General features: G+C 39.3%; 1 protein-coding gene across 2 annotated transcripts in view; it reads left to right on the forward strand.

Moving 5' to 3' along the window:
* The window catches only part of LOC122789403 (lactosylceramide alpha-2,3-sialyltransferase-like), a 246,997-nt gene that overhangs the window by 114,834 nt on the left and 107,227 nt on the right, over window positions 1-24,936 (forward strand). For both annotated transcript variants that reach the window (XM_044056828.1, XM_044056826.1), the window contains exon 2: window positions 10,214-10,311. In XM_044056828.1, coding sequence (XP_043912763.1) covers window positions 10,214-10,311 — 98 coding nt within the window. The remainder of the gene's footprint in view (window positions 1-10,213; window positions 10,312-24,936) is intronic.

A 24,936-nucleotide genomic window follows, 5' to 3' on the forward strand; every position in this document is an offset into this window, starting at 1 on the left:
TTACAGGTGCAGCAACAAGCCTCTATGGGTTTTGTCAATGCTCTGGCGAGCCATTATGTAAGGATGATAGAACAAAAAACTCGTAAGGTGGAAAGTATAAGTGAGGGGTTTCAGAATTACCTCTCCTTGCCCTGTTATAATTCTTGTATTAACTAATTGAATAAGAATCTTTCTGAGTTGAAAAATATATTGAAGGATAAGAAAATGAAAAAGTTCAATCAGGATGTTCGGGATTTTGACAGAGGCAGACCTTTGGAGACTCGCCAAAAAGTCACATTTCTAACTCCAAACCAAATTCCAAGGGTCCGAGAGGCACCAGGACCAAGTCCATTCTTAAGAAAAAAAATAGGGAATCTGCCACCTCAGGGGAGGATTCTTCCTCCAACACAGACTGGGAAGATAGCCATACTAGGACGTCACCAGTTCCCAAGAGGAACAACATGGGGAGTAATTTGGAATCAGGTCTCCCTTTAGGTACAAATCCAAAAGAGGGGGCAGGAAGAATAAAGGCTCCACCTGATTTAAAAGGCATCTTGAAAATAATGACCAAGATATGAATATAAATGACAATAATGTGCATAACATCTCTTCATTGACACTAACAGAATTGGAACTAAACACTGTCAATAAAGGTTTAAGTTTTGTAGCGGGCTTTTGTGTGCCGGAACAGTTTTTTGCACAAGATTTCATCAATTTTTGTCATATATTAAATTTACATTGATATTTTCATGACTCAGATGATAACCTTGACACTAGACCTTTCAAGTTTAGACCTTCCACCTTTAAACCCCCCATGTCACCTATTGTTTCTGCCTTTCAAAATAATGTTCTTAAAGAGTTGCATCTTAATCTTGCTAAAAATAACATCATTAAGGATAATATTAGCAGGGAGGAATGGAGTTATATTGAAATATATATAAAATAAAATTTTATAAAATAAAATATAAAATATTCCCTTTGGAAAAAAACATGTACCCATGAACTACCACATAGGTGGCAGGACACTAAACATTGAAAGTGTGATGAGAGACTTAGGGACACAAGTGGACAGTGGTCTCACTTTCGATAACCACATCGCCACAACAGTCAGGAAATCCTTCTACATGGCACACCTCATCACTAAGGGCTTTTAATCCAGAAAAGAAGGAGGTCATTGTCCCACTGTACTCATCCCTCATTAGACCCATTGTAGAGTATAATGCCCCATTTGGTATGTACCTCACAAGACATCTGCAACAGCTGGAAAGGCCACAGAAATACCTCTCTAAAACAATCACAGGCCTAAAGCAGATGCCATATGCTGACCATCTAAAAAAAACTCCAGCTATACTCTGTGGCATATCGTCTACTCAGAGGCGATCTCTGCTAAACATACAAGGTCATGTCAAACCCTGAGCTGTTGGACATGCTCCACTTAAAGAAATCCCAATCCCTCAGAGCCACACTCTCCAGGGATCTAAACCTTACCATCACAATGAACAAAACATGCTGGAGGGATAGGTTCCTGAACCAGAGACTCCCCATACTCTGGAATAGACTGCCCATACATGTCAAGCAGAGCAGCTCACTGGCCCTCTTCAAAAGGAACCTTGATGATTGGATGGGAGATAGGAAATTCACCCCGGGGATCATGTCAGTCACCCTGCTAGACAGGGGCCCAGAGAAGTAAATATTGAGGGAAAAAATTTCCAGGGAATTGTTATGGCTAGGCTTGCATAGGCCTTAGGGCCGATAGCCTAGTACCAACCTATGAACCTATGAAAAAACTGAAATCAGATAGAAGTATTGTGATTTTTGCCAGCGGACAAGGGGGGGTGGTTGTCATTCAGGATTGGATCCAATATTATGCTGAGGCACAACGACAGCTGTCGAATACTAGACTTTATATGATTATGCCTCTTGATCCCACTTCCAAATTCAAACATGACATTGATCAGTTTTTAGATTTGGCAGTGGAAGAGGGCATAATCTCACAAGATATCATTTACCAACTTAAGGTTGATCATCATAGACAGCAACATGTATATTTGTTGTCTAAGATCCACAAAGCCCCCATTAAGCCACCAGGGAGAGCAATTGTGTCTGGAAGGGGCTCACTTACTGAGCCACTTTCTGAATATCTTACACAACATCTTAAACCATTGTTAGCTTTGGTATGAGCTAGAATTCAAGACACTACTCAGTTCTTGGGGAATTATTTCCAAAATGCAATTCGAGCCAGACTGGCTTTCGTGTACTTTGGATGTCACCTCTCTGTATACCAGCATACCCCATTGGGCAGGATTGACTGCCCTACAATATTGGCTGGATAGAGCCAATCTATGCAGACCAGGTTTTAATACCTTCCTGGTCTGTATGGCAGAACAAGTATGCACACGTAATGTCTTTTATTTTCAAGAACAATGTATATGGCAGGTCCAGGGTACCGCTATGGGGGCATCTTTTGCCCCCATATATGCCGACCTATTCATGGCTTATGTGGAGGAGCAATTAATTTATGACAATAGTCATAATATATACTTGAATGAAATGGACATATGGCGGAGATATCTTGATGACTGTTGGTTGGTGTGGAGGGCAGATGAGGTGTATTTATGGGAATTTGTAGAATATCTCAATCAGAAGAAGCAGGGTATTGAATTCAAAATAACCTTTGACAAGTATGTCATCATTTTCCTGGATGTATCAATCAAGCGAACTAGTATGGATACACTGGAAAGTGAGGTATTTAGAAAATTCCCTCAATTCAATACACTTCTACATGCCACTAGCTTCCACCCCCAACATGTCATCAGGAATATCCCAAAGTCACAATTCCTCAGAATAAAGAGGATTTGTTCCAGCTCCTCCACATATAGCCAGTACCAACAAGACCTCATTACTCGATTTAAGGACAGGGGTTACAGAGCAGGTGACATCTGTAAGGCCAGTAGGTTTGCACACAACAAGATAGGGGTCAATTGCTTCAATATCGCAAACAGTCACCTAATAACAAACATCAAGTGAGGCTAGTCACTACATATGGCAGGAACACTCGAGCCTTTATGGATATCATTTCAAGACATAGGAACATCTTGCAGACTGAAAGTAAATTAAGGTAACATCTGAATGACAACTGCGTATTCTCTTTTCGCAAGGGTCATTCTATGGGGTCCTACTTTAGACAATATAAGAGGTGGCAGGACAGTGACATTTCTTCAGTCAAAGAACAATCAATGGACAAAAATTGGTGGGTTGCAGCCCATGTGGACATTGTACCTATTGTCCGAGCGTGTTTAAGATAGTTACAGCAGCCCAATACCCCAAATGTGTACGATATTTCATTTTTTGCCAACTGTAGTACCATTTGGGTAATTTATCTGGCAAGATACACACGTATGGCATTTTATGTAGGACAACATCAAGGCCCTTAAAGTTGAGGATAGGGGAACATCTAAGTGACATCAAAAATAAAAGATAATCCAGTGCTTTGTATAAACATATTTTGAAACATACAACTGGTGTTTTTACATTTATTGTGATTGATCGTATCACTCACAGATGTAAAGATAAGGCTGTATTACATGAAATTCTAAATAATAAAGAAAAAAAGTGGATAGTCAAGTTGGGGGGGGGAGTTGTTCCCACCAGGATTGAATGAATATTTTTAAACTATGTTACATCCAGTCAGATAGTGGATAACTTGAGGGTGTTGTATATAAATCACTGTTTATGGGAATTGCTTATTCATCTTTGTATTTATCACTGAAGAAGGCTTTGGTTGAAACCGGTTTGATTTATGCAGGGGTATTTTTGCCCCATGTTTATTAACATTAAAACAGCCATTTATACAACAGTACTTGTGCTGGCTTATGTGTTTAGCCATTATTGAATCCCCAGATGATGTGGATACTCTACAAAAGGGCCTTACAGAAACAGATACTTGGTGTCAGAGCCATGGGCTCAAGCTTAATGCCAAGAAATGTATAGTTTTCCCCTTTGGGAAAAAAACATGTACCCATGAATTACCACATAGGTGGCAGTATGCTAAACACTAGAAGTGTGATAAGAGACTTAGGGACACAGTTGGACAGTGGCCTCACCTTCGATAACCACATCACCACAATAGTCAGGAAATCCTTCTATGTAGCACACCTCATCACTAAGGGCTTTTCATCCAGAAAAAAGGAGGTCATTGTCCCACTGTACTCATCCCTCATTAGACCCATTATAGAATACAACGCCCCGTTTGGTATGTACCTCTCAAGACATCTGCAACAACTGGAAAGGCCGCAGAAATACCTCACTAAAAGAATCACAGGCCTAAAGCAGATGCCCTACGCTGACCGCCTTAAAAAACTCCAGCTATACTCTGCTGCATATCATCTACTCAGAGGCGATCTCTGCTTAACATACAAGGCCATGTCAAACCCAAAGCTGTTGGACATGCTACAGTTAAAGAAATCCCAATCCATCAGAGCCACACGCTCCAGGGATCTAAACCTTTTCATCACAATAAACAAAACATGCTGGAGGGATAGGTTCCTAACCCAGAGACTCCCCAGACTCTGGAATAGATTGCCTATACATGTCTAGCAGAGCACCTCTTTGGCCCTCTTCAAAAGGAACATTGATGATTGGATGGGAGAAAGGAAATTCACCCCGGGGATCACATCAGTCACCCTGCTAGACAGGGGTCCAGGGAAGTAAATAGTGTGGGAAGAAATAGCCAGGGAATTGTCATGGCTAGGCTTGTATAGACCCTAGGGCCGATAGCCTAGTACCAACCTATGAATGGATGGGGCAACTAAAATGGAGTGGGTTTCTATCAGAGTAAGTTAATGACCTTTACCGGTGATCAAATAACAGATGCAGTCATTCATTTTCACACTACCTCAGTATATACCCACTCATTATACCCACTTGACTCACTTTAGTCACCAAACCCAGCCTTATGTGAAATGAAGCCTTAGACAAAGTTGTCTGAGGACCTTTGTTGCACACCAGCTCCTCTACCCCCCCCCCCATATTTCTCCAGTTCTCATCCCCTATTTTCCCCTCATCCTGGTCCTACACCATCCATATAGATCATTTCTTTCTTGATTTTTCAAACTTTGATTTACTTTTTTAGCTCCCCCTATGCTTTTAACACGGGTCTATATCAGTTCATATGTTCGAATTTCAAACCACGAGCTGCAAAAACATCAAAGTCTTGAAACAGCTATTTTTTTCCCAGGGAAAAAAATCGCTGCTCCAATAAACACACACGCAACACAAACACACCAAAACAACATCAATCCACACACATACACTCAAAATCCTACATCTAACCCTACACTAAACTGTACATACACTACAACCTATCCACTTACCTTAACCCAAACCCTAACCCTAAGGTCCGTCCTTATCGCACACTCACCTGACCTGCGCCCTAACCCTAACTCACCTATCCCGCCCTAACCCTAAAGTATTTCACTATCGCACACCCACCTCACCCGCACCCTAACCCTAACTCACCTAACCTGTGCCCTAACCCTTACAACCACACAATCGCACACTTACCTGAACCCGACCCGTAACTTCCTACCACAGTCCTGATACTCGCAAAGCCACAGAAACGGCCCACCGAATTCTTTCCCTTGAAAAGGATTTGGTGGGACGCAGCTTCGTGATTACCAGTGTTCGAACTTTACAGTTTGAACATCTGGTATTCGATATTCAGCCATTTCAACGGACTGATATAAACCCTTTTAACACACCCTAATTGGCTAAGATTCCACTGTTATAAATCTGGAGGATTTAAGTGCATTAATCATAGGGTTGTAAATGTCTGATGTGCATTATACAGCTTTTTTGTTTTACAAAATGTTTTATTTAATAATGACCTGAACAAAAAACACATGTAAGGAAAAAATTAATTTCTACTTTTTTTTCAAGAAAAAAATAAACTGTGTCTAATGCTTAACATTCAAAGCTAGCAAAACAGTAGTGCCAAAAAAAAATGAGAATACAATTGCAAAGATATACAATCCTGACCAGGGAAAATTACCTGCCTTCCTGCCCTATCAATGAAGAGTTCCCCTCTGGGGTTAAACTGGAACAAAAGTAAAAATACAAATAGCCAGAAGTATATTTGAAGGAGATGAGGGTGTGGGAGAAGACAGCAAAGCACTTGGATAAAACCCATAGACAAGAGTACATGCAGACTCCACAAAAAAGTAATCATAGACAAAAACTCAGAGAACAGAGCACTGTTAGATGGCAATGCTACTCAGTGTGACATTGGTAAGGATCAGCTGCTATCACATACATTCTGCCCAAAGAGCCATAGAAACCCACTAGTGTAGTGGTAAAGTGGCTGATGTAAGCCTGCAATGGAAAGTGAAAAAATAATGGTCAGCTTGTTACTTTTTGATGCACAGGCATTAATCTTCTCAGCTCACTGCTGTCAGAATGCAGTGTGCAGTCCCCCACCCACAAATGTTTCGGTCTCAATCTCTTATCTCAAAAATCAAGGCAAAAGCCAAAAATAATAGTGGACAAAGGACCAAAATCATACACAACTATTCCTGTTATATACTTACAAAGTTGTGCAATAATAACTCAAATAGCTTTACTAAAGGATGACTGTGTTTGGTTTATCTGATTTGTAAGTTCAATTTGCTAATGTTACGTAATGCTGCGGTAGTGTTGTCGCCTCATAGCAAGACGTTGTCCCGTTCGATTCTCAGCTAGAGCGTCTTCTGTGTGAAGGCATACGTGAATTCGTTGAAGGTTGTGCGTCAGGGCTGGTAACCCGGTACGTAAAAATCCACTACCAATCATTAGCGGACTGGAGTTCTGCTGTGGTGATCCCTAACCGGGAAAAGCTGAAAGACACAAACTTAAGACAATTATGGAAATCTGATGTACTGGTGAAAGAAAGGATTTCTACTTGAACACTATTGTCTTTTAAATAATTGTATGACATGCATTTAAAACTGTTTTGCTATCTTGGCCAATAAATTAATATCCCATAATGACAAACTATAAGCCCCACTTTAATGCTATTCTATGTCAAAGTTAAAACCAAGGCACTCTCCCTTCTTTCAGTGCTACACCCCGATAAGACTCCTACACACATCGTATGTGTGGCTATGCAAACACATGAACAGAAGGCATTAATTCAGTCATTTATAGCTGAATAATTATTTGGCACAGCTACTTTATTTGCTTCTACTGTGTTAGCAATTACCATAAGGTGCGTTGACGGGTACCAACTGCTTAGTAATAAATTCTGCAATCATGCACATAAAGTAACTCAGCACAACCAGTTAGCCAGCCTTTGTTAGGTATGGGTCAGATAGAGGACTACAGTCTGCTTGGAATTTCAAAATTTAAGAACGGAGCAGATGACAGACATCATAAGCTAACTTCTTAAGCTAATTAATGCCTGCACTGACAAGCATTAACAGACCTGTGACTTTCAGTGTACGGAGGCAATAGTTTTCTTTGGCCTCTCTACACAATCACAAGGAGAAATTCCCTGTGTGACAACAGCTCACAGAAAAAGATGTCCAACAGCAGAACTCTGAATGCTTTTCTCCATATGAAATTGTTGCTGGTACAATTTCTAATTGTGTGCTGGCAATGATTCACTTTCTAAGGAGATTTCTCCATTCTTCGAGTAAGTGCATCTCTGGAGTTGCTATATATGTATGTGTGTGTGTATGTGTATATATACATATATATATATATATATATATATATATATATATATATATATATATATATATATGTGTGTGTGTGTGTGTAAATTTCAGCAATAAATTCTGGGGGTGTGGAGAGTTGTCCCCCCCACACACACACACAAAACAAAAAGAAAAAGGGATTTTTTTCACCCTTCTGGCTTTAAGGGCATTTTTTTCTTCTGTTGAAGCATCGACTTTCAGGAAGTCAACATTTCATAGTGGAACCATTTTCCTTGGTTAGTGCACTTTCTTTATATGCCTTGTGAAAGGGGGGATTCCCCCTTACCATTGGCTACCCTTTCTCTAACTCCTGCCTTCAATATCTTCTCTCCCTCCCCTCATTCCTGTCAACTATTCTTCCTCCCCTACCATCCCGCTCACAATTGCCCCTAGTGTTCACTTTCCCCTTGATACCCTCTCATCCCAATTACCACCTTTGTATATACTGTAAATAGCAGTAGTACTCCAGTGTTCATTCTCATGCACTATGTAATTTCAGTCTACAGTAAATACTTTTTCTCACTATCATACCTAAATATTGCTTTACACTGTTTCAAATACTGTAGTTTTGGTTATTACTTTACTTTTTGAAAACACATACTACATGGAGAATCATAAAACTTTATCTGTATAATCTTGGGCTGAACCCGAAAATGGTCCACTGGGATAAGTTTTCTGTATGGGTCAGCAAACAAGTAAAATAAAAAAAGTACGTAAATAAAGGGCAGCTCATGCTGTTTGAAGACTTTGATATCATTTTAAGAAAACAGAGCATGACAGAAGACTGCTGCTGGATTGGTGCATATTTTCACTTCTGATAGGCAATGTTTTAGCTTTTCCTGTCTGTACAAAAACATGAATCACTACAGAATTCTGACAAAAAAATGACAATACTGACTCTTGGATATGGCACACACACACACACACACACACACACACACACACACACGCACACACGCACGCACGCACGCACGCACGCACACACTCACACACTTAAATGAAGTACTTATACTCTTGAAACTGAAAACAGCAGGTGGAGTGCTTGTAAAAAATGTATGCAGGTTAAAAAAAAAAAACTCGCTCCCACACTTGTGCCTCTATCTGCTGGCACATTACTTCTTTCCTTTCTGTTTAATCAGGCTGTGACAGTCACCTAAGGCAGCCTGATCCAAAATCCGAGCTCCTCATTGCTTCATGCTGCAACCTGGTGAGAAGCTCATGAAGTGACATTTCTGACATCCTCAGGAGCTTTTCTGATTGTGGGATCAAGTCTAGGTCTGTCTGATGCCAGGCTTTTTTTCAAAACAAGCAAGCAGATTTTGATGACTTTTTTCAGATAACTGAGCACCTGGAATAGAAGAAAAGTCAGAAAATCGGCTACTTTGAGTAATTGTCGACTTTCTGAATCAAAATCAAGACAGCAGCCAGTACCATGAACCACCCCATAGCAGGTTTTACTATATTCAGCATTTGTTGCAAATCATTAGTATTAGTTGTGTTTTAAGTATTTTGCTGTTATACATGGTCTTGTCCAATGAGTTACTGTTTGCATTACTTCCTGGTAGTCTGTACAGTATGACCGAAATGGAGTCCATCTGGGTAACATTCCATGGGACACCTCTGAACAGATGCTAGTGCCCAGTGGGTCTACCCAGTTAACAAATGAATACAAATGAAAAAAAGTAATGCAACAACAAATACGTCTTTACACTATGAATACCATTTAGACATCTTGTTTGTTAAATACCCTTTGCAAGGCAGAAATGAAAATTATTTACTCAGTACACTTTGAAGTCTTAATATCCTTGGTTGTATTTATTATTATTATTATTATTATTTTAACAGCTCGTGCCTTGCCTTTAATGATAGTGGTGTATTGTGTGAGCCACAACCTCTGATGTTGATTTTTGTAAACTAATTCATATTGATTGCATTATCAGCAAATTTCTCACGTTAGCATTGAAAATTAATTAAATTACATCATGTTTGTTCCTGTACAACTTTCATTTCATGCCCACTCCCTCCCCCCAAAATACTATTTTTATTTAGTTAGTTATTTTGAGAGTGTTTGTATGTCTACTCTCAGCTTTTGTGGGATCTTTGTTTTCAGGAAATCCAAGAATTAGCATATATCCCACCTGTAATTTCAACAAAATATATAATCCTGCTTCTTTTGTGCTATTAGAACTATTTGCTGGCATATCTGTAGACGGTTTGTCCAAAATACTAGATAACTAGAGGCAGGACGCAGCATATAGAAATCATGATGTTTACCTGTCAAAGTCTGAGGTTCCATTCTTCACATAAAGGTGAAAGTTAGTAACATTTAGGAGCAGTAATTCAACTTTGTTGAAGTTCATATTTGCCCACATGGTATAATCATATTTTTCTTCATGTTTTTCTTTTTTTTTTGCAGATATATATCAATTTGTTGTAGCCAAGTATTGCCTTACAGTCTTTCTTAAAAGCTGTGTACATTAAATGCTCATGTTTCTATGTTGCAGGTTCAGACAAGTATGACAAAATGGCTGTGCTGTCAAACAGAGGTTGCCCTGACTCTTCATCCATCCCACTGCAGGCCAACAGATGAACTCAGTAGAAGGTCAGCTGATCATGTTTACAGCAGTTTAAATGTGTGAGATGGGCAATACTTGAAGGTGTTACTCCACTGTAGTTAAGAAGGTGGGATTAATCCCTTTTCTATAGACCCTTTTCCAAGAAGGCTGCTCTCAAACTATGGCTTCTTTTTGGTATTTTGGGTACCTGTATATAAAGCTGGGTGGCACTGTCAGTAGCACTGTTGCCTTACAGCAATAGGTTCCCATGTTTGGTTCTTAGCTGAAGTGACTTCTATGTGGAGTCAACAAGTCCTTCCTATGAGCTTGTATGTTTTCCCCATGTACTCTAGTTTCCCCTCTATATCCGAAAGACATGCATTAGGTGAACTGACAACTACAAATGCTTTGGTGTGCGTGCCATGTCTAAGTGATGTTGAAGAAAGGCCTAGCAGTCTACTTTTGTTCCTTACTGGTTAGTAATTGCTGAGGATGGAGTTGGCTATGTATGAGGTCACTACAGACAGCAATATACATATATATATATATATATATATATATATATATATATATATATATATGTGTATGTGTATATATATATATATATATATATATATATATATATATATATATATATATATATATATAGGACTGTATCTCCAACGTAGTTTGACATTCTGATATAAATGTGAGGCAACACACAATTACCTATAAAATATCCACAGATTGTACTCCTAGCTTCCACTTCAAAGGAGCTGATACATCTAAAATTTTAATGAAAAAAAATGCAAGTTCCATTTAATACCATACCCTTTAAAATACTGAAAATAACACCAACAATAACAATAATAATAATAATGAAACATATAGTTTTTTTACACTGGATATCATAGTAGTGTTATGCATTTATATTTTGATAACTTTTGCATTTGTTTCTCTGAAAAGAACTACTGGAAATATGACAAAAGCATCTCAAATATGTGGATGTCATTCTTCTTTTGTAAAAAAAATGTTTTTTTTTCTTGTAGCATTCAAAATTAGTGAAAATAACACTGTCAGAAAAACAAGTACCACATGTACTATATATGTTAGTTGTGAGCCTTGCTACATAGAATGAGGTAACCTAATGGTTACATAGACCTGCTAGTAGTACCTACCAGTATGTGATCGCATCTTTGTCCGAAATTGTCAAGCAGATTTCATAGAAATATACAACATGACAAAACTACAGAATTTACTTAGTTGTTGACTGATAGGTAAGTAGAAGTACTGACCTTCAAGTGTCACTGCAAAGAAGTCTAAGTTGTGAGCTAGGCTAGCAAGCATTTTTTGGAGAAATATATGTATTATATTTTATCTGATTTAATTCCAAGTCACTACTAATATATGTTGGCCTCTATTCCATTACATTTTTCACCCTGCCTATAATCAGAGCTGGATCACATTCAAATTGGACCCTAGGCAGGGTAATGGACCAGCACTCACCTCCACCCCCCCCCCCCCGCAGCCACTCCAGTGTCCCATTACATAACTGTCTCTCCCCAGTTTCCATAAACAGTGTTCAAATCTGACTGTATGCATTCTATTTCTTTACTTTTACAGTGATTACACAGATTTCAAATTTTATTTCACAAACACTGATGGTCATTTGCTTAACAAAACAGTCTTGCATTGAAAACAGACTTAGCATGAGGATCAGTAAACTTCTTTCCTTGAAACTCATCGTCATTGAAAATGCATCTGGCCAGTGTGGATTAAGTGCATCTTGGGCTATGGGCTGTTTACAAACCATAGGCTCCCTGAACACATTTTTAGGAACATGCATAAAAATACATGTGTTTTTATTCACCTTCCTGACTGTTTTAAATTATATTTCTTGTTCAGTACATAGGTTCATAGGTAGGTACTAGGCTATTGGCCCTAGAGACTATATAAGCCTAGCCAAAAGGTACCCTGGCTTTCGCCACCCAAGAAAATTATTTTCTTGTGCCACTGTCGAGCAGAGCCACATGATCTGCCTTTTACAAACCCGAACTGGGTGGGGTCCTGAGTTTGGAGATTACCAATGTCATTGTTTATAAGTTCCATGATGATACACTCCATAGCCTTGCAGACCAGGCTTGTTAGGCTAATGGGGCGGTAGTTTCTGGGGTCTGTGGTTGCTCCCCCTTTGTGGAGTGGGATAACCGTCACTGTGCGTCATTCAGTGGGCACATAGCCTGAGGTGAGGCTATGATTGAACATGGTACTTAGGTGGGGGTGCCAGTTTGTTCTGTAGTTCATGTGGAACACAGCCTGGGATGTTATCAGGTCCCATGGATGCTGTGTTCTTGGCTTTGGATAGTGTGTTTTTTACCTGTGCAGCCGTGATTACAGGAACTTTGCATTCTTCTGGTATAGAGATGGGCCCTTTAGGGGATGACAGGGGGGTAAATTTAGCACTGAATCTATCTGCCAGGATGTTGGCAATATCAGTTGATTCTGTGTATTTAGTGCCATTGTGCTGTAACTCAGAGCAGATCTGAGTGTTGCCATTGAGATTCTTGACATAGCTATAGAATGCTCCATGGTTGTCTTTAGAGTCGAGTCAGTTGCAATTTTGTTTTCATAACTAGCTTTGGAGGATTTTATGAGGGACCTCAGCTTCTTACTGAGGCTGACCAGGGAGTTTCTCCAATCATGGGATTTTACTATTTTTTGCAACAGTTTTTTTCTTCTGTTGTAGAGTTTGTTTATGGCAGGGGACCACCAGAATGGCTTCCTTTTTTTGGAGGATAGCATCTTGGTTCTGTTAGGGATTGCATGATCCATGTAAGTGCTTATAAAGTGCATTTGTGTAGGATTCATACCTCTATTGTCTGTCAGCGTGGGTGTCATGAAGTTTGCCACTTCTGTCTTAAGAAGCATGAAGTTGGCTTTGGAGAAATTTTTTACTGTGGTTTCCCTAATGGGGGGTGGGGGAGGGATGTGGATGTCTAGGGTGATTAGCTTGTGGTCAGATCTTACCAACATGGAATTGAACTCTGGTGTGGAGCACCGGTTGCCCATGTTGGTAATAACCAGGTCTAGGATATTGCTGCCCCTCCTGGGGGTGTGGATAAGTTGATCCAAGGCATTGGAATTTATGAATTCCAGAAAACGTTGAGCACAAGAGTTGGTACATGAGTAGTTTTCCCGGTTAATGGTAGGGTAGTTGAAATCGCCCATTATTAGGGTGTTAGGTTGTACCCTAATATTTTCCAGTGTATCAAGAAATGATGAGTGGGAATCCTGGGGCATGGTGGGGGATCTGTAGCAAGCTACAATTTGTATTGCAGTCTTGCCCAGAGTTAGTTGCACTTGGATAATCTCGGATGCATTATGCTGAGCAACTAGCTTGGAGGTGTGGTTATCCTTAATGAATATGGACACGCCTCCGCCTTTAGTGTTTCAGTCCAGGTTAGGTGGCCGAAAGGTGTGGTATGAATTATAGCCTGGTAATGCAGTGGTACTCTCTGGAGTCTTGAACCAGGTCTTTGTCACTGCACAGATGTCGATGTTCTCCATTTTAAGGAGTGCCTCGAGTTAGTGCATTTTGAGGTTTAGACTTCTAGCATTGAGTAGCAATACCCTCAGATTCTTCTTGCCTGTACCTGTTATGGTGGTGAATTTGTCATTTGAACCTTGCCTAAAAAGGCACTATAGGGGTGGCTAGAGCCTTAGCCAGTATCCGGAATCCCAGGGGCAACAGGTGCAGGCCATCTCTGGCAAAGCATCGTGGTTTGTCGATCATGTCATCCCAGGCTGACAGATACTGGATCCACTTAGAATGACACCAGAAGTTAGCCAATTGTTGAAGTCAATCATTTTGTCCTTGTACTATGGTATTATTCTGGGTGATGGCAGGATGCTACTCAGGGCTAGGGTCATACTTGCCTGGGCTACAAGATCGGACAGCTCCTCCTTGTCCCTTTTCATGTAGTCCAAGGAGGTAAGTCTCAAGTCATTCACACCAACATGGACAATGACAGAGTCATATTTGTACTTGTTGTGGAGTGACCTGAGTGCATGCGTTATGTGGCAGATCCTGGCACCCGACAGGCAGCTGACAGTAACTTTCTCCTTGTTTAGCTGGTGAGTGGAACATCAGTGTGCCTGACTATAGAGCCACCTATGACTAGAATGTTGGGTACATTGTTATGCCTTATGGGCTGTAGTTGAGTGGCACACTGAGTTTGTGGGCTATGTGTCATTTGGGTCGTGTTGGGGGGTGATGGTTGCTTGTGTTTCTGCTTTGCAGGTCCCTGTTGCTTGGGCAGGTTTTTACTGAGAGCCTCCGCGAATGTAGGTGTGTGTTTTGTGTTTCTATGTGTGTGTTTTGGTGGTGTAGGTTTTGAGGGACTATGTGCTGAGTGTGGTGCGGTGCAAGTGTTTACCTTCACCTCTTGACTGTCTAGTTCAGTCTTAGGTGAAGTGAGCTTTGCTTCCATTTGTATTGCAGTCTTGCCCAGAGTTAGTTGCACTTGGATAATCTCGGCTGCATTATGCTGAGCAACTAGCTTGGAGGTGTGGTTATCCTTAATGAATATGGACACGCCTCCACCTTTAGTGTTTCGGTCCACGTTAGGTGGCCGAAAGGTGTGGTATGAATTATAGCCTGGTAATGCAGGGGTACTCTCTGGAGCCTTGAACCAGGTCTCTGTCACTGCACAGATGTCGATGTTCTCCATTTTGGCTATATAAGTGCATCTCTCACAGGTTGTAGTGTTGGGTGGTAGGAGGAGAGGGTTGTCTGTGTACATGAGGCAATTACTGCATTGCCCCAAGATGCCCAGATTCATCAGGTAGACAGGAGAAAACACTGGGAGCTGACCCTTAGACATGTGTTTGTCAGAGTGCATTTTACGTTTGTAGTTTTGAACATTTTTTCGGTAAGCAGTGAAACAGAATGTATAAACCAATAATGACAAAAATATTCATTTCAGAACATTTCAGTCATAAAAGGCCACTCAGACTGATATCACTGTACTCCACCGATATCCATACTCTGGAGTTATGGACACATTTCCATCATCTGTGTACACATCACATACCTGATTCTGATAAAAAGGGTCATGGTAAAGTAATCCAATTTGCTTTGCCAAATGCATGCTAGTCCTACAAAGACAGACTAATCACTCTAACTTTAAAAATTATTGATCCCGCTGACCTGATGAGCACAGATAACTTATTTATTTATTGACATTTGATTATCAAAAAAGTCAGACTGGGTAAAAGCCCATTTTCAGCTAATGCCTGGGGAGAAAAGCTCCAAATTAATACAAAACATTTTAAGAAAAATAATTATACAATCCTCAAAAATAAAACAAAATCTGCAGTTTAAATAATTATAACAAATTAGACATAATATAAAAACATTAGTTAAGAACTGATACAAGGTATATGACAGTCATTTAATACTTAGAGAAATTTTAAACAGTTTGTAGAGAAATTAAAGGTAAGTTGATCTAATACAAACAAGAAATGCATTTTTAAGTGAGGGAAAACAGACTTACGGTATATTTAGAGAGAAAGTCAGGGAAGAGAATTAGCATAGCAGTAATGAGTTAAGTGAAGAAGGGAGAGTAAGGAGGTATAAGGAATGAAAAGCTACTTGTTCACATTTCGGGATTGAGTTTATCCTGGTTTTGAGGAAGAACAGAGACAGAATTTAGCTAGGGAGTCTTTCAGAGTGGAGTTGAAAGATGGGAGGGAGGGTAGTATAGACCTGGTGGATACAGATAAGGATTTCCAGGCCTTAGCAACCTTGTACGAGTACAGACAATGCTCAGCAAATTTGCTAGGTGTGTAGACAGGAGTTTTTGGTCAGTAGATCGCAATGTCTCAATAGGAACATAGTTATGTAGAATGTTTTTTAGTACCGGACAAGCAGATGGATGCTGGATAATTTTGTAGGTGGTAAGAAGTTGTACACGTGTTAGTAAATGTGGCAGTTCTAATCAATTTAGGCTTTTCATTACTGTACAGTGGTGGGTCCTGAAATGGTATTTGCTGCAAATTTAGCAACTTCTTATACCATTGTTCAAGCTTTAATTTTTGTGAATCCTTGAGGTTAGTAAGGATGGATTAACCCCCAAAGCCAGCAGCTGTAACTGCATTGTTGATCACATCATTCTCAGATGTCTGTGTAAGAAAAGAATAGAACGTAAATAATAATGAAGCCACATATTTCAAACCTGTTTCACTCAAACACACACCAGCCAAAGTATTTCAAATTAATTCTTACACACATACACAGACACACACAAAACCAGATTAAAGACTGTTTAAAATGACCAGATGAAAGCATAAGATACTTCCATCCAGACAGCCCCTACCACAGCCAAAGTTTATAACTACTTTGTTGATTGTGCACACTCCTTATTGTCGTGAAGAAGTAAATTACACGTACTTTATTAGCAGCTTCGGATGGGCGACTTGAAATTGTATGAAGATCACTAAGCATCAGCCAAGTGTAGCACAGTTTAAACTGTGAAAGCAAAAAAGGAAAAGTGCCCACACCAGAACTCAAAACCAAAATAAGAGCACTGGACAGCTGTTGACCCGAAAAATAATTTATTCACAACACAGCAAATCAAAATTAAAACTTTAACGCTGAAGTCTCAAACAGTACGTTTTCATCCGCAACTTCGTCAGAATGCAAACCAAAACACAATTCAAACCTTAAATAAGGTTTCCAATTACATTGATTGCGTGCAATTAATCTCATAGTAAACCAATTAACATTGTTTAGTAACACATAAATAAGTATAAATAAATATAAAATATAATATATATATATATATATATGCAGTATAATTTATGTGTGACTAAGATGCAAAATGCACCATAAATGAACCCGTGATAAATAATAAACTTCTGTCTATAATTTAATCAAGCAAATAAATGACATGCTCAAATCTACAAGCCTATTAAAATACCAATGTATACAATTGTGTATTGAAATATAAATAAATAAACAAATGCAGGTCTATCATGGAAAGTGTAAGATAATAAAAATATGATGGATACCTGAAACATTATCAATTCTTAGTTAAAAACTTTAAAATCTTATTAACAAGCCCTGTTAAGAAATAGAGAAACAACACTATAAAAATATGTATAAATATATAAATAAATAAATAATTAAATAAGTAAATGTGTGGATATATGGTACCTAGTATGTATAAGGTGGTATGAATAGAAATTTTTAAAAATATATGAAAAAACATCCTCAAGGAAACATAGCGTGTAGTTAGGCATAGCATCTATAATTTGGCAGCCCGTAACTTTAAAACTGGTGCCAGGGATATCATATCATTTAAACCGGGCCACTTGTTGGCTTCTAGAATCAACTGCCAATAAACCTCACGGTATCCCAATTGTGTTTCCCATGGCCCCCCCTCTGGCATCCTTCTGGACCACCTCAATGACAAAGAATTTAAATAATGTGTGTCCACTAACCTTACTGTGTTTAAATAATGCATTCTTTGCATTACCCTTTTTAATGTCATATAGATGTTCGTAAATCCTACTCCTTAAACACCTCTTAGTTTTCCCCACATAAAAACATTCACAGTTCTCACATGTCACAAGGTATACTACCCCATTTGCTTCGCAATTGCTATAAACTGTTGTTAAACTATTTTTATTACGACAGGTAATGTACACCTCTGACTTGTAAGTATATGGGGACATTGTGGACACTCTCCACATTTGTAGGCTCCTACTCTTTTAACTTTCTTTTTACCCCCACCATTGCTTTCTAAAATATTTTTTATATTTCTTCCTTTCCTATAAACAAATCTGATAGGTAAATCAAAATGGAGGTCCAAATCTGATAGGGCACTAAATCTCCCCCATTCATCCTTAAGGGATTCTGTAATTACATTATTGTCCCCATTATAATCAAGCACGAAAACATTTTCGTACCCAATATTCTTACTTATAGTCACTTCATCACCTATTTTAACCTCTTCAATACCTAGTAGAGGTGCAAATCTATCATACCTGTGTGAAAACACTTCCTCAATAGTTTGCCTAATCATGCAAGCAGGATAGCCCTTTACAGAAACATATTCTCCAAAAAAATTCACTTCCCTTGAGAAATCTGAATTGTCTGAGGTCATCCTGCTGCCTCTAACAAGCTGACCTTTGACAATACTCTTCTTTTGGGCAAATGGATGTGTGCTGTTGAAGTGAAGGAATGAATTGCAATAAGTGTCTTTTCTGAAAACGTCTGATTTAAACTTTTTATTCTCCTTGTCTTTAGTAATTTTCACATCTAAGTAATCAATAGAATCAAATCCACATTTATAGGTGAATTTCAAAAACTTGGTAGTGGAAGCAATGTATTGCATAAATTCAACAAACTTGTCCATCCTCCCTGTCCAAAAAATACAAATGTCATCCAGAAACCGACAATATAAAACCCAATTTTCTTTGTATATGGAATGAAATATATAATAATGTTCCCATCATGCAAGCACCAGGTAGGCATATGTGGGTGCACACATTGCACCCATTGCCACTCCTTTTTCTTGATGGCAAAACTCTCCTTCAAAATAAAGGAAATTATTCTTTAGTACTAATTCCATCAGGGTATTAATCAAGTAAATATCCCTATCATTGAACTTCCCGTACTTCCCAAGACCCTCTGTTAAAAATTCCAACCCTTCAACATGGGGATGGATGTGAACAAATCCACTACATCAATTGTTACAAACATAACTTAGTCAGAGAACAAATCATTTCCAACCTTCCTAAGGAAATCCCAAGAGTCCTTAAGCATGTTCTGAAAATTCAAGGAAAATTCTTTCAACTTTACATCTAGATATTTAGCTGTGTGTGTAGATGTGTAGCACAGTTTAAACTGTACCTCGGTAATGTGCAACAATGGTTGCTTAAGGAGTGACGATCAGATGGTACTGATCACCTAAATAATGCAGAGTATATAACCTGACAAATGTCAAAGCCTTTGCATCTGCTGAAGTCTCTAAAGAAAGTACTGCAATATATAATATAAACTTTTCCAAAGCTGATTACAACCTTCTGAGGGATGGTATAAACAGCCTCGCAGCCCCCTCCCCCACTGTAGAAACTAGCACCAATGGCCAAATCTACACCAAAGTACTATACAAGTATTTATATAGATGCATGGAATCAGGAATACCTGACAGGCCAAAATCATCCTCCACAAGGAGCAGTAAACCTGTCTGGTGGACATCTCCAATAAATAAACTATATAACAAAAGGAAAAAATTGCTGTCCAGGACCAAGAAGCAGCAGGTGACCAAGTAGAAGCAATCTCTCCTTAGCCTGAACAAGCAAATAAGAGCACTAGTGAAATCCTCTAAAGCCAACTTTGAGTCCAAATTGGCCATATCTATAGAGACAATCATAAGGCCTTCTTTACATATGTCTGTAATCTCAAAGGAAGCACACAGACCTGTTCAGAACTGGTGGTCAAGAACACCACATACACAAATGCTGTAGATATAGCCAATCTACTAGCTGACAGATTCAGAGAAAACTTCTCCCCTCTGTCGCCTCCATTAGTAAATCAGGACATTCCCCAGTACATGCCTCCACCCTTTATCTCTAGGGAACAAGTCATCACTGCCCTCTCAAAGGTAAAAAATACAGCCTTCATGGGACCAGATAACATCCCAGGCTGCATCCTACACGAACTCAGGCATGAACTTGCAGCACCAGTAGGCACCCTGTTCAACCAAAGCCTGAGTACCAGCTTTGCCCCAGCTGAGTAGAGGACAACCTCTGTTATCTCTTACACAAAGGTGGAGCGTCCACCGATCTGGGAAATTATAGACCCATCAGCCTAACTAGCCTGATCTAAGGCCATGAAACAGATTATCATGGACTTCATTAATAGGGATATTGGCAACCTCCAAACACTTGACCCCACACAGTTTGGCTTTGTCAAGGGGAGGTCATGTCTGTTAAATCTGGTTGACTTCTTTGAGACAGTCACCAAAGGCATGGATGAGGGGAAGTCAGTGCACACTGCCTACCTTGACCTGGCGAAAGCCTTCGACACTATTCCCCACTCAGGCATAATAGATAAACTCTCCCAACTTGGCATCAATCCATATGTTACCAGATGGGTAGCAAACTGGCTCACTGATAGAACTGATCTAATCAAAGTAGGGGAAGCCACCTCAAGCAGTAGACTCATAATGAGTGGCATACTACAGGGAACGGTCTTGGGCCCTCTGTTATTCGGGATATACTTCTCTGAGGTGCAGGCCAAAACTAGTGGGCTATGGCTGACCAAAGCAGATGACTGCAAGCTGGGCACAGTCATCAATTCCCCAAGTGATGTGAACGTCCCGCAAGAGGGTCTCACCCAAACAAATGACTGGTGTGAGAAACATGGCCCCAAGCTGAATGCCAAAAAATGCATCATCATCCCCTTTGGGGAGAGTGACATCCCCACATATTATTACATTAATAACAATGTCCTATGTACACAATCATTAGTGAGGGATTTGGGCACCCAGGTTGATAGCAACCTGACTTTTGACCACCATGTTTCTTCCATTGTACAGAAAGCTTTCTACATGGTCCACCTCATAAGTAAGGGTATCTCATCCAGGGACAAAGAGGTCATAACATCTCTGTATTCTTCACTTTTAATGCCAATTATTGAGTACAACGCCCCCTTCAGCATGTACCTCACAAAGCACATGCAGCAGCTGTAGAGACTACAGAGGTTCCTCACCAGGAGAATCCAGGGCCTCAAATATCTACCCTACACAGATAGGCTAAAAACTCTGTTCCTCTACTCAGTTTCATGCAGACTCCTCAGAGGTGACCTCTGTCTGGCATACAAAACAATCTCAGACCCCTCTTTGATGAGACTGCTGCATATCCATAAGTCAAGCTTCAGTTGAGCAACCTGTACGTGTGGCCTCAACCTGGTCTGTGATATCAATATGACTTGTTGGCAGGACAGATTTGTGTCCCAGAGACTCCCCCATCTGTGGAATAGACTCCCTCTCCACGTCAAGCAGAGTACCTCATTATCCCTTTTTCAGTACAACCTGGATAACTGGATGGAAAACAGAAAATACACCCCTGAGATTCCACCTGTGTCCCTGCTGGACAGGGGCTTTAGGTGCTGACTTGTCTAAACATGGGCTAAACTCTTGGCTAGGGTTATAAGATCCTCATGGCCAATAGCCTAGTAACTTCCTATGATCCTGTTAAGTGCACAATGTTTAGACTGCTAAAATGCAACATGATTTGCCTATATTACATAATTCAAGCCTAGTAATACATTAATTTATTCTTTAGTACAATGATTAAAGCAACCCAATTACAGACAATATAAATGCTGCAGAAGCAGCTTTTGTTCAACACCCCAAAGTCATACAAAAATAAGAAATATTACTGCTTATAGCTACATTTTTTTGGTGGGGGTTAGAATTACATGCTTGCAGGACACCTACAGCTAATTTTTGACCTCCCTAGGTCTTCTCTGTTAGACTACTCAAAACTAAACAGGCAAACAAACAAAATAACAGAGTAATAGATTTTGCATCAACATGTATCTTCTGTAAGAGATTGGGTCTGGCAGTTGGTTTAAGGCTTTTACACATTGTGCTTAAGAAACAGGGCTTGACTGGGCAATGCCCATAACTATGTGGGGCATTTTATACACCCCCACCCCACCCACCCTCCCTCATCCATTCCTGTTATGGTCACAAACTCAGCACAGCTTGTTTGTACCTGCTATGGACAACACACAATGCTTGCACTTGCTAAGGAGTTCTTGGTTATACTTCATAGCATAACTACCATCGACTGTTCACACATGTTGCTGAGTTCTTGAACTAATAACTTCAAATGTAATGCTGTGGAGGATTAATTGGAGTTGCAGCACTATATTTTAGCTACATTCCCATTCAAACCTCACACCATCTCTGCTCCCATTTCATTGTCTGAAAGGAGAAGTAGCACGGCAGGATGTGGATGTGAGCAAAGCAATAAAATGTTTTAATTCTTAAAGTAACAGTACCAGGTCAGCATGCAGTCGCAAAGTAGGAAAACCTTTCTTTTCTTTTTAATGTTGCAGCTGCTCCCCACCCCCAGCAGCAGGAAGTGCTAAGTGATTGCCTAGGTCACGTATTGCTGGATCCAGCCCTGTCTATAATGGAAATTGGGTATAATGCAACAGGCCAGACAGAAACAATTCATGTAAAGCCCTGCATTTAATACTTATGTATAGTAGACAATATGGCAGTAATCCGTTGATAGTTGTTTCAGTGAATTATACATAGGAAACTCAGGTATAAACATACATCTCAGTCTGCCATTTGATTTATTATGAAAAGCTTGATGAGTGCTGTGTCAGAAGAGGGAATGTCAAAATGACAGCACTGAAAACCACAAAACTGAAATCAGTGCATCCTGAAAATATATCAAATTGTGAAACAACCTACCACTGCAGATTCAGAAACAAGCACTAACATGGGTCCTGTGGAGAGGCAAATCCGGGATTCGATATTGTGAGTTTTAGTATATTTTGCCTTGTTGGTCTTGTTTTAACACTCCTATTTCAATGATGCACTCATCAGTCTTGTGATTGTAAACCTTGCCTTTCTGCCTTTAAGCACTTAAACACATTTGAGTGCTGAAGTTTGCCAGGCCGCACTGTCACAATCAGTACAGGAAGTTTTGGTGATGACATCTTTCAAGTGGCAGAAGAAGTCACTATTACAGTCAAATGAATACCCTTTTTATTTCTGATGTAATGCCAACTCAGTACAGATGGAGTTACATCCTTAAAGAGAAGTCATATACCCAATTCCGATGGAATCTGAATAAAATGCAGTACCCCAGATTGTGATAGTAAAATGCTTACAAAACTTTTTTTATTTTGTGTCTATTTATATCAGGGTCATGTGACAATCAATCATTGACCATTCTTAGCAGAATTTGAGAGAGTTATACTTTGGCAGTCAGGTAAAAGTATACTTAAAAATATTTTTTCTGTCTTAAGGATTTAACTCCATCTCACTGTTAATGCTAACATGGACATATTGACACAATCAGTACACCAAGTTTTGCTAGCCATGTCTTTCAAATTATAGGCTGTTTGTCTGAAAAAAATAGATATAGTTTTTAGTTTTAATGTAATGTTCAGTCCAGTCAGATATGTTCTGGATATGTGCTGCATACCATATCCTAAAAAGATGTAATATATACTGTCATAAAAGAAACTGAGTACGGGGCTAATGGCAGACTGTGGAGGTGAAATTGCTGTACATGCCTGAGTGTAAGATGCAAAAAGACATTCCACTCTAAATTTTTAGGAAGACTTTCATAGAATTATTGGGGCATATGTAAGTATAGACTATGCCTAAGAATGCCATTCATCTCACATGTAGCCCTTACCTAACATCGCAGGGCAAGTTTGTCATGGACAATACAGATATAGAGGCATAATAAACTATAGACCACACCTAAGACTGCCATTCATATCACATGTAACCCTTAAAAAAATTGGCAGGGCAAGTTTGTCATGTGCAATACAGATATTTTGGTAGTGGTGAATCCATTGACAGAAAATATACCTTTTCTAGACAAATGCATTTACTTCTCCTATAATGGCAACTCAAAGTCATATACTTACATTATAAGATCTCATACACAATGCAGATGGGTAGATGGATAGCCTGGCACATTTAATGATCATCTAGGCTTATTCATGATGCTTATTAATACAGGATATATGCCTCACAATCTGAAGGTATCTAGAACAATTGGGACAACAAATCTGGATATTCAAATAAAAACTGTATTTAGACATGCTTTTACACTCGAACAGCTCTGTCAAGAAATTGTAAGTACCAATTGAAAATTCCCATTCTTTCTTTTTTCCTTTGTCTAAAAAATTTCACACACACAAAAACACAATTTAAGGATAAACACATTTTTTGTTTTGATGCTAAAACAATATATTATACTACCTCTAAGACTGTTGTGTTTCAGATTAAGGGGAATAATAATAGATGACACAATTCTACTTCAAAACAACGAATTACCACTTACCCGAATCTAGAATGAATGAGACAGCAACACTGAACTTGAAAAACACTGACACAACATATTACCAAAGCTTTTTTTACAGGGAAAATGAACAGTTGTCCAACATTGGGAAATTTGCCTTTTTCCCCATTGTAGTACGATCCCAAAGTTGGTACATTTAGGTGTGTTTGACGTGATGCGTTTTGTTTTTTGTTTTATGTTGGCCAACAGTTTGTTTCCCCTGTAAAAAAAGTTAAGTAATATATTGTGTCAGTGTTTTGCAAGTTTGGTGATGTTGCCTCTGTAGATCAGAGTGCATAATACACCTTTATGAAACTTTCCAGTGAGCTAGCATGTGCATATAAGTACTGAGCACGTGCAAGCAAGAGTGCCATTTTGAATGAGCAACCAGCATGAGAGCATGCAGGTATGTAGTCAGTCAATTAGTTAGATAGTTCATTTAAGTTCAGTGTTTCTGCCATACATCCTGATGGGTCTGTATACAGTAAACTACTTAAACGAACACCCAAGCCTCATTGTCTTCTTATCTCATTACAGCTGAGTGACTCCTCCAGCTGCATCTGCAGTTAACTCCTACTGAT

Source organism: Protopterus annectens, chromosome 14.part0, assembly GCF_019279795.1.
Source record: "Protopterus annectens isolate FY-2018-M chromosome 14.part0, PAN1.0, whole genome shotgun sequence".
NCBI classification, from domain to species: domain Eukaryota; kingdom Metazoa; phylum Chordata; order Ceratodontiformes; family Protopteridae; genus Protopterus; species Protopterus annectens.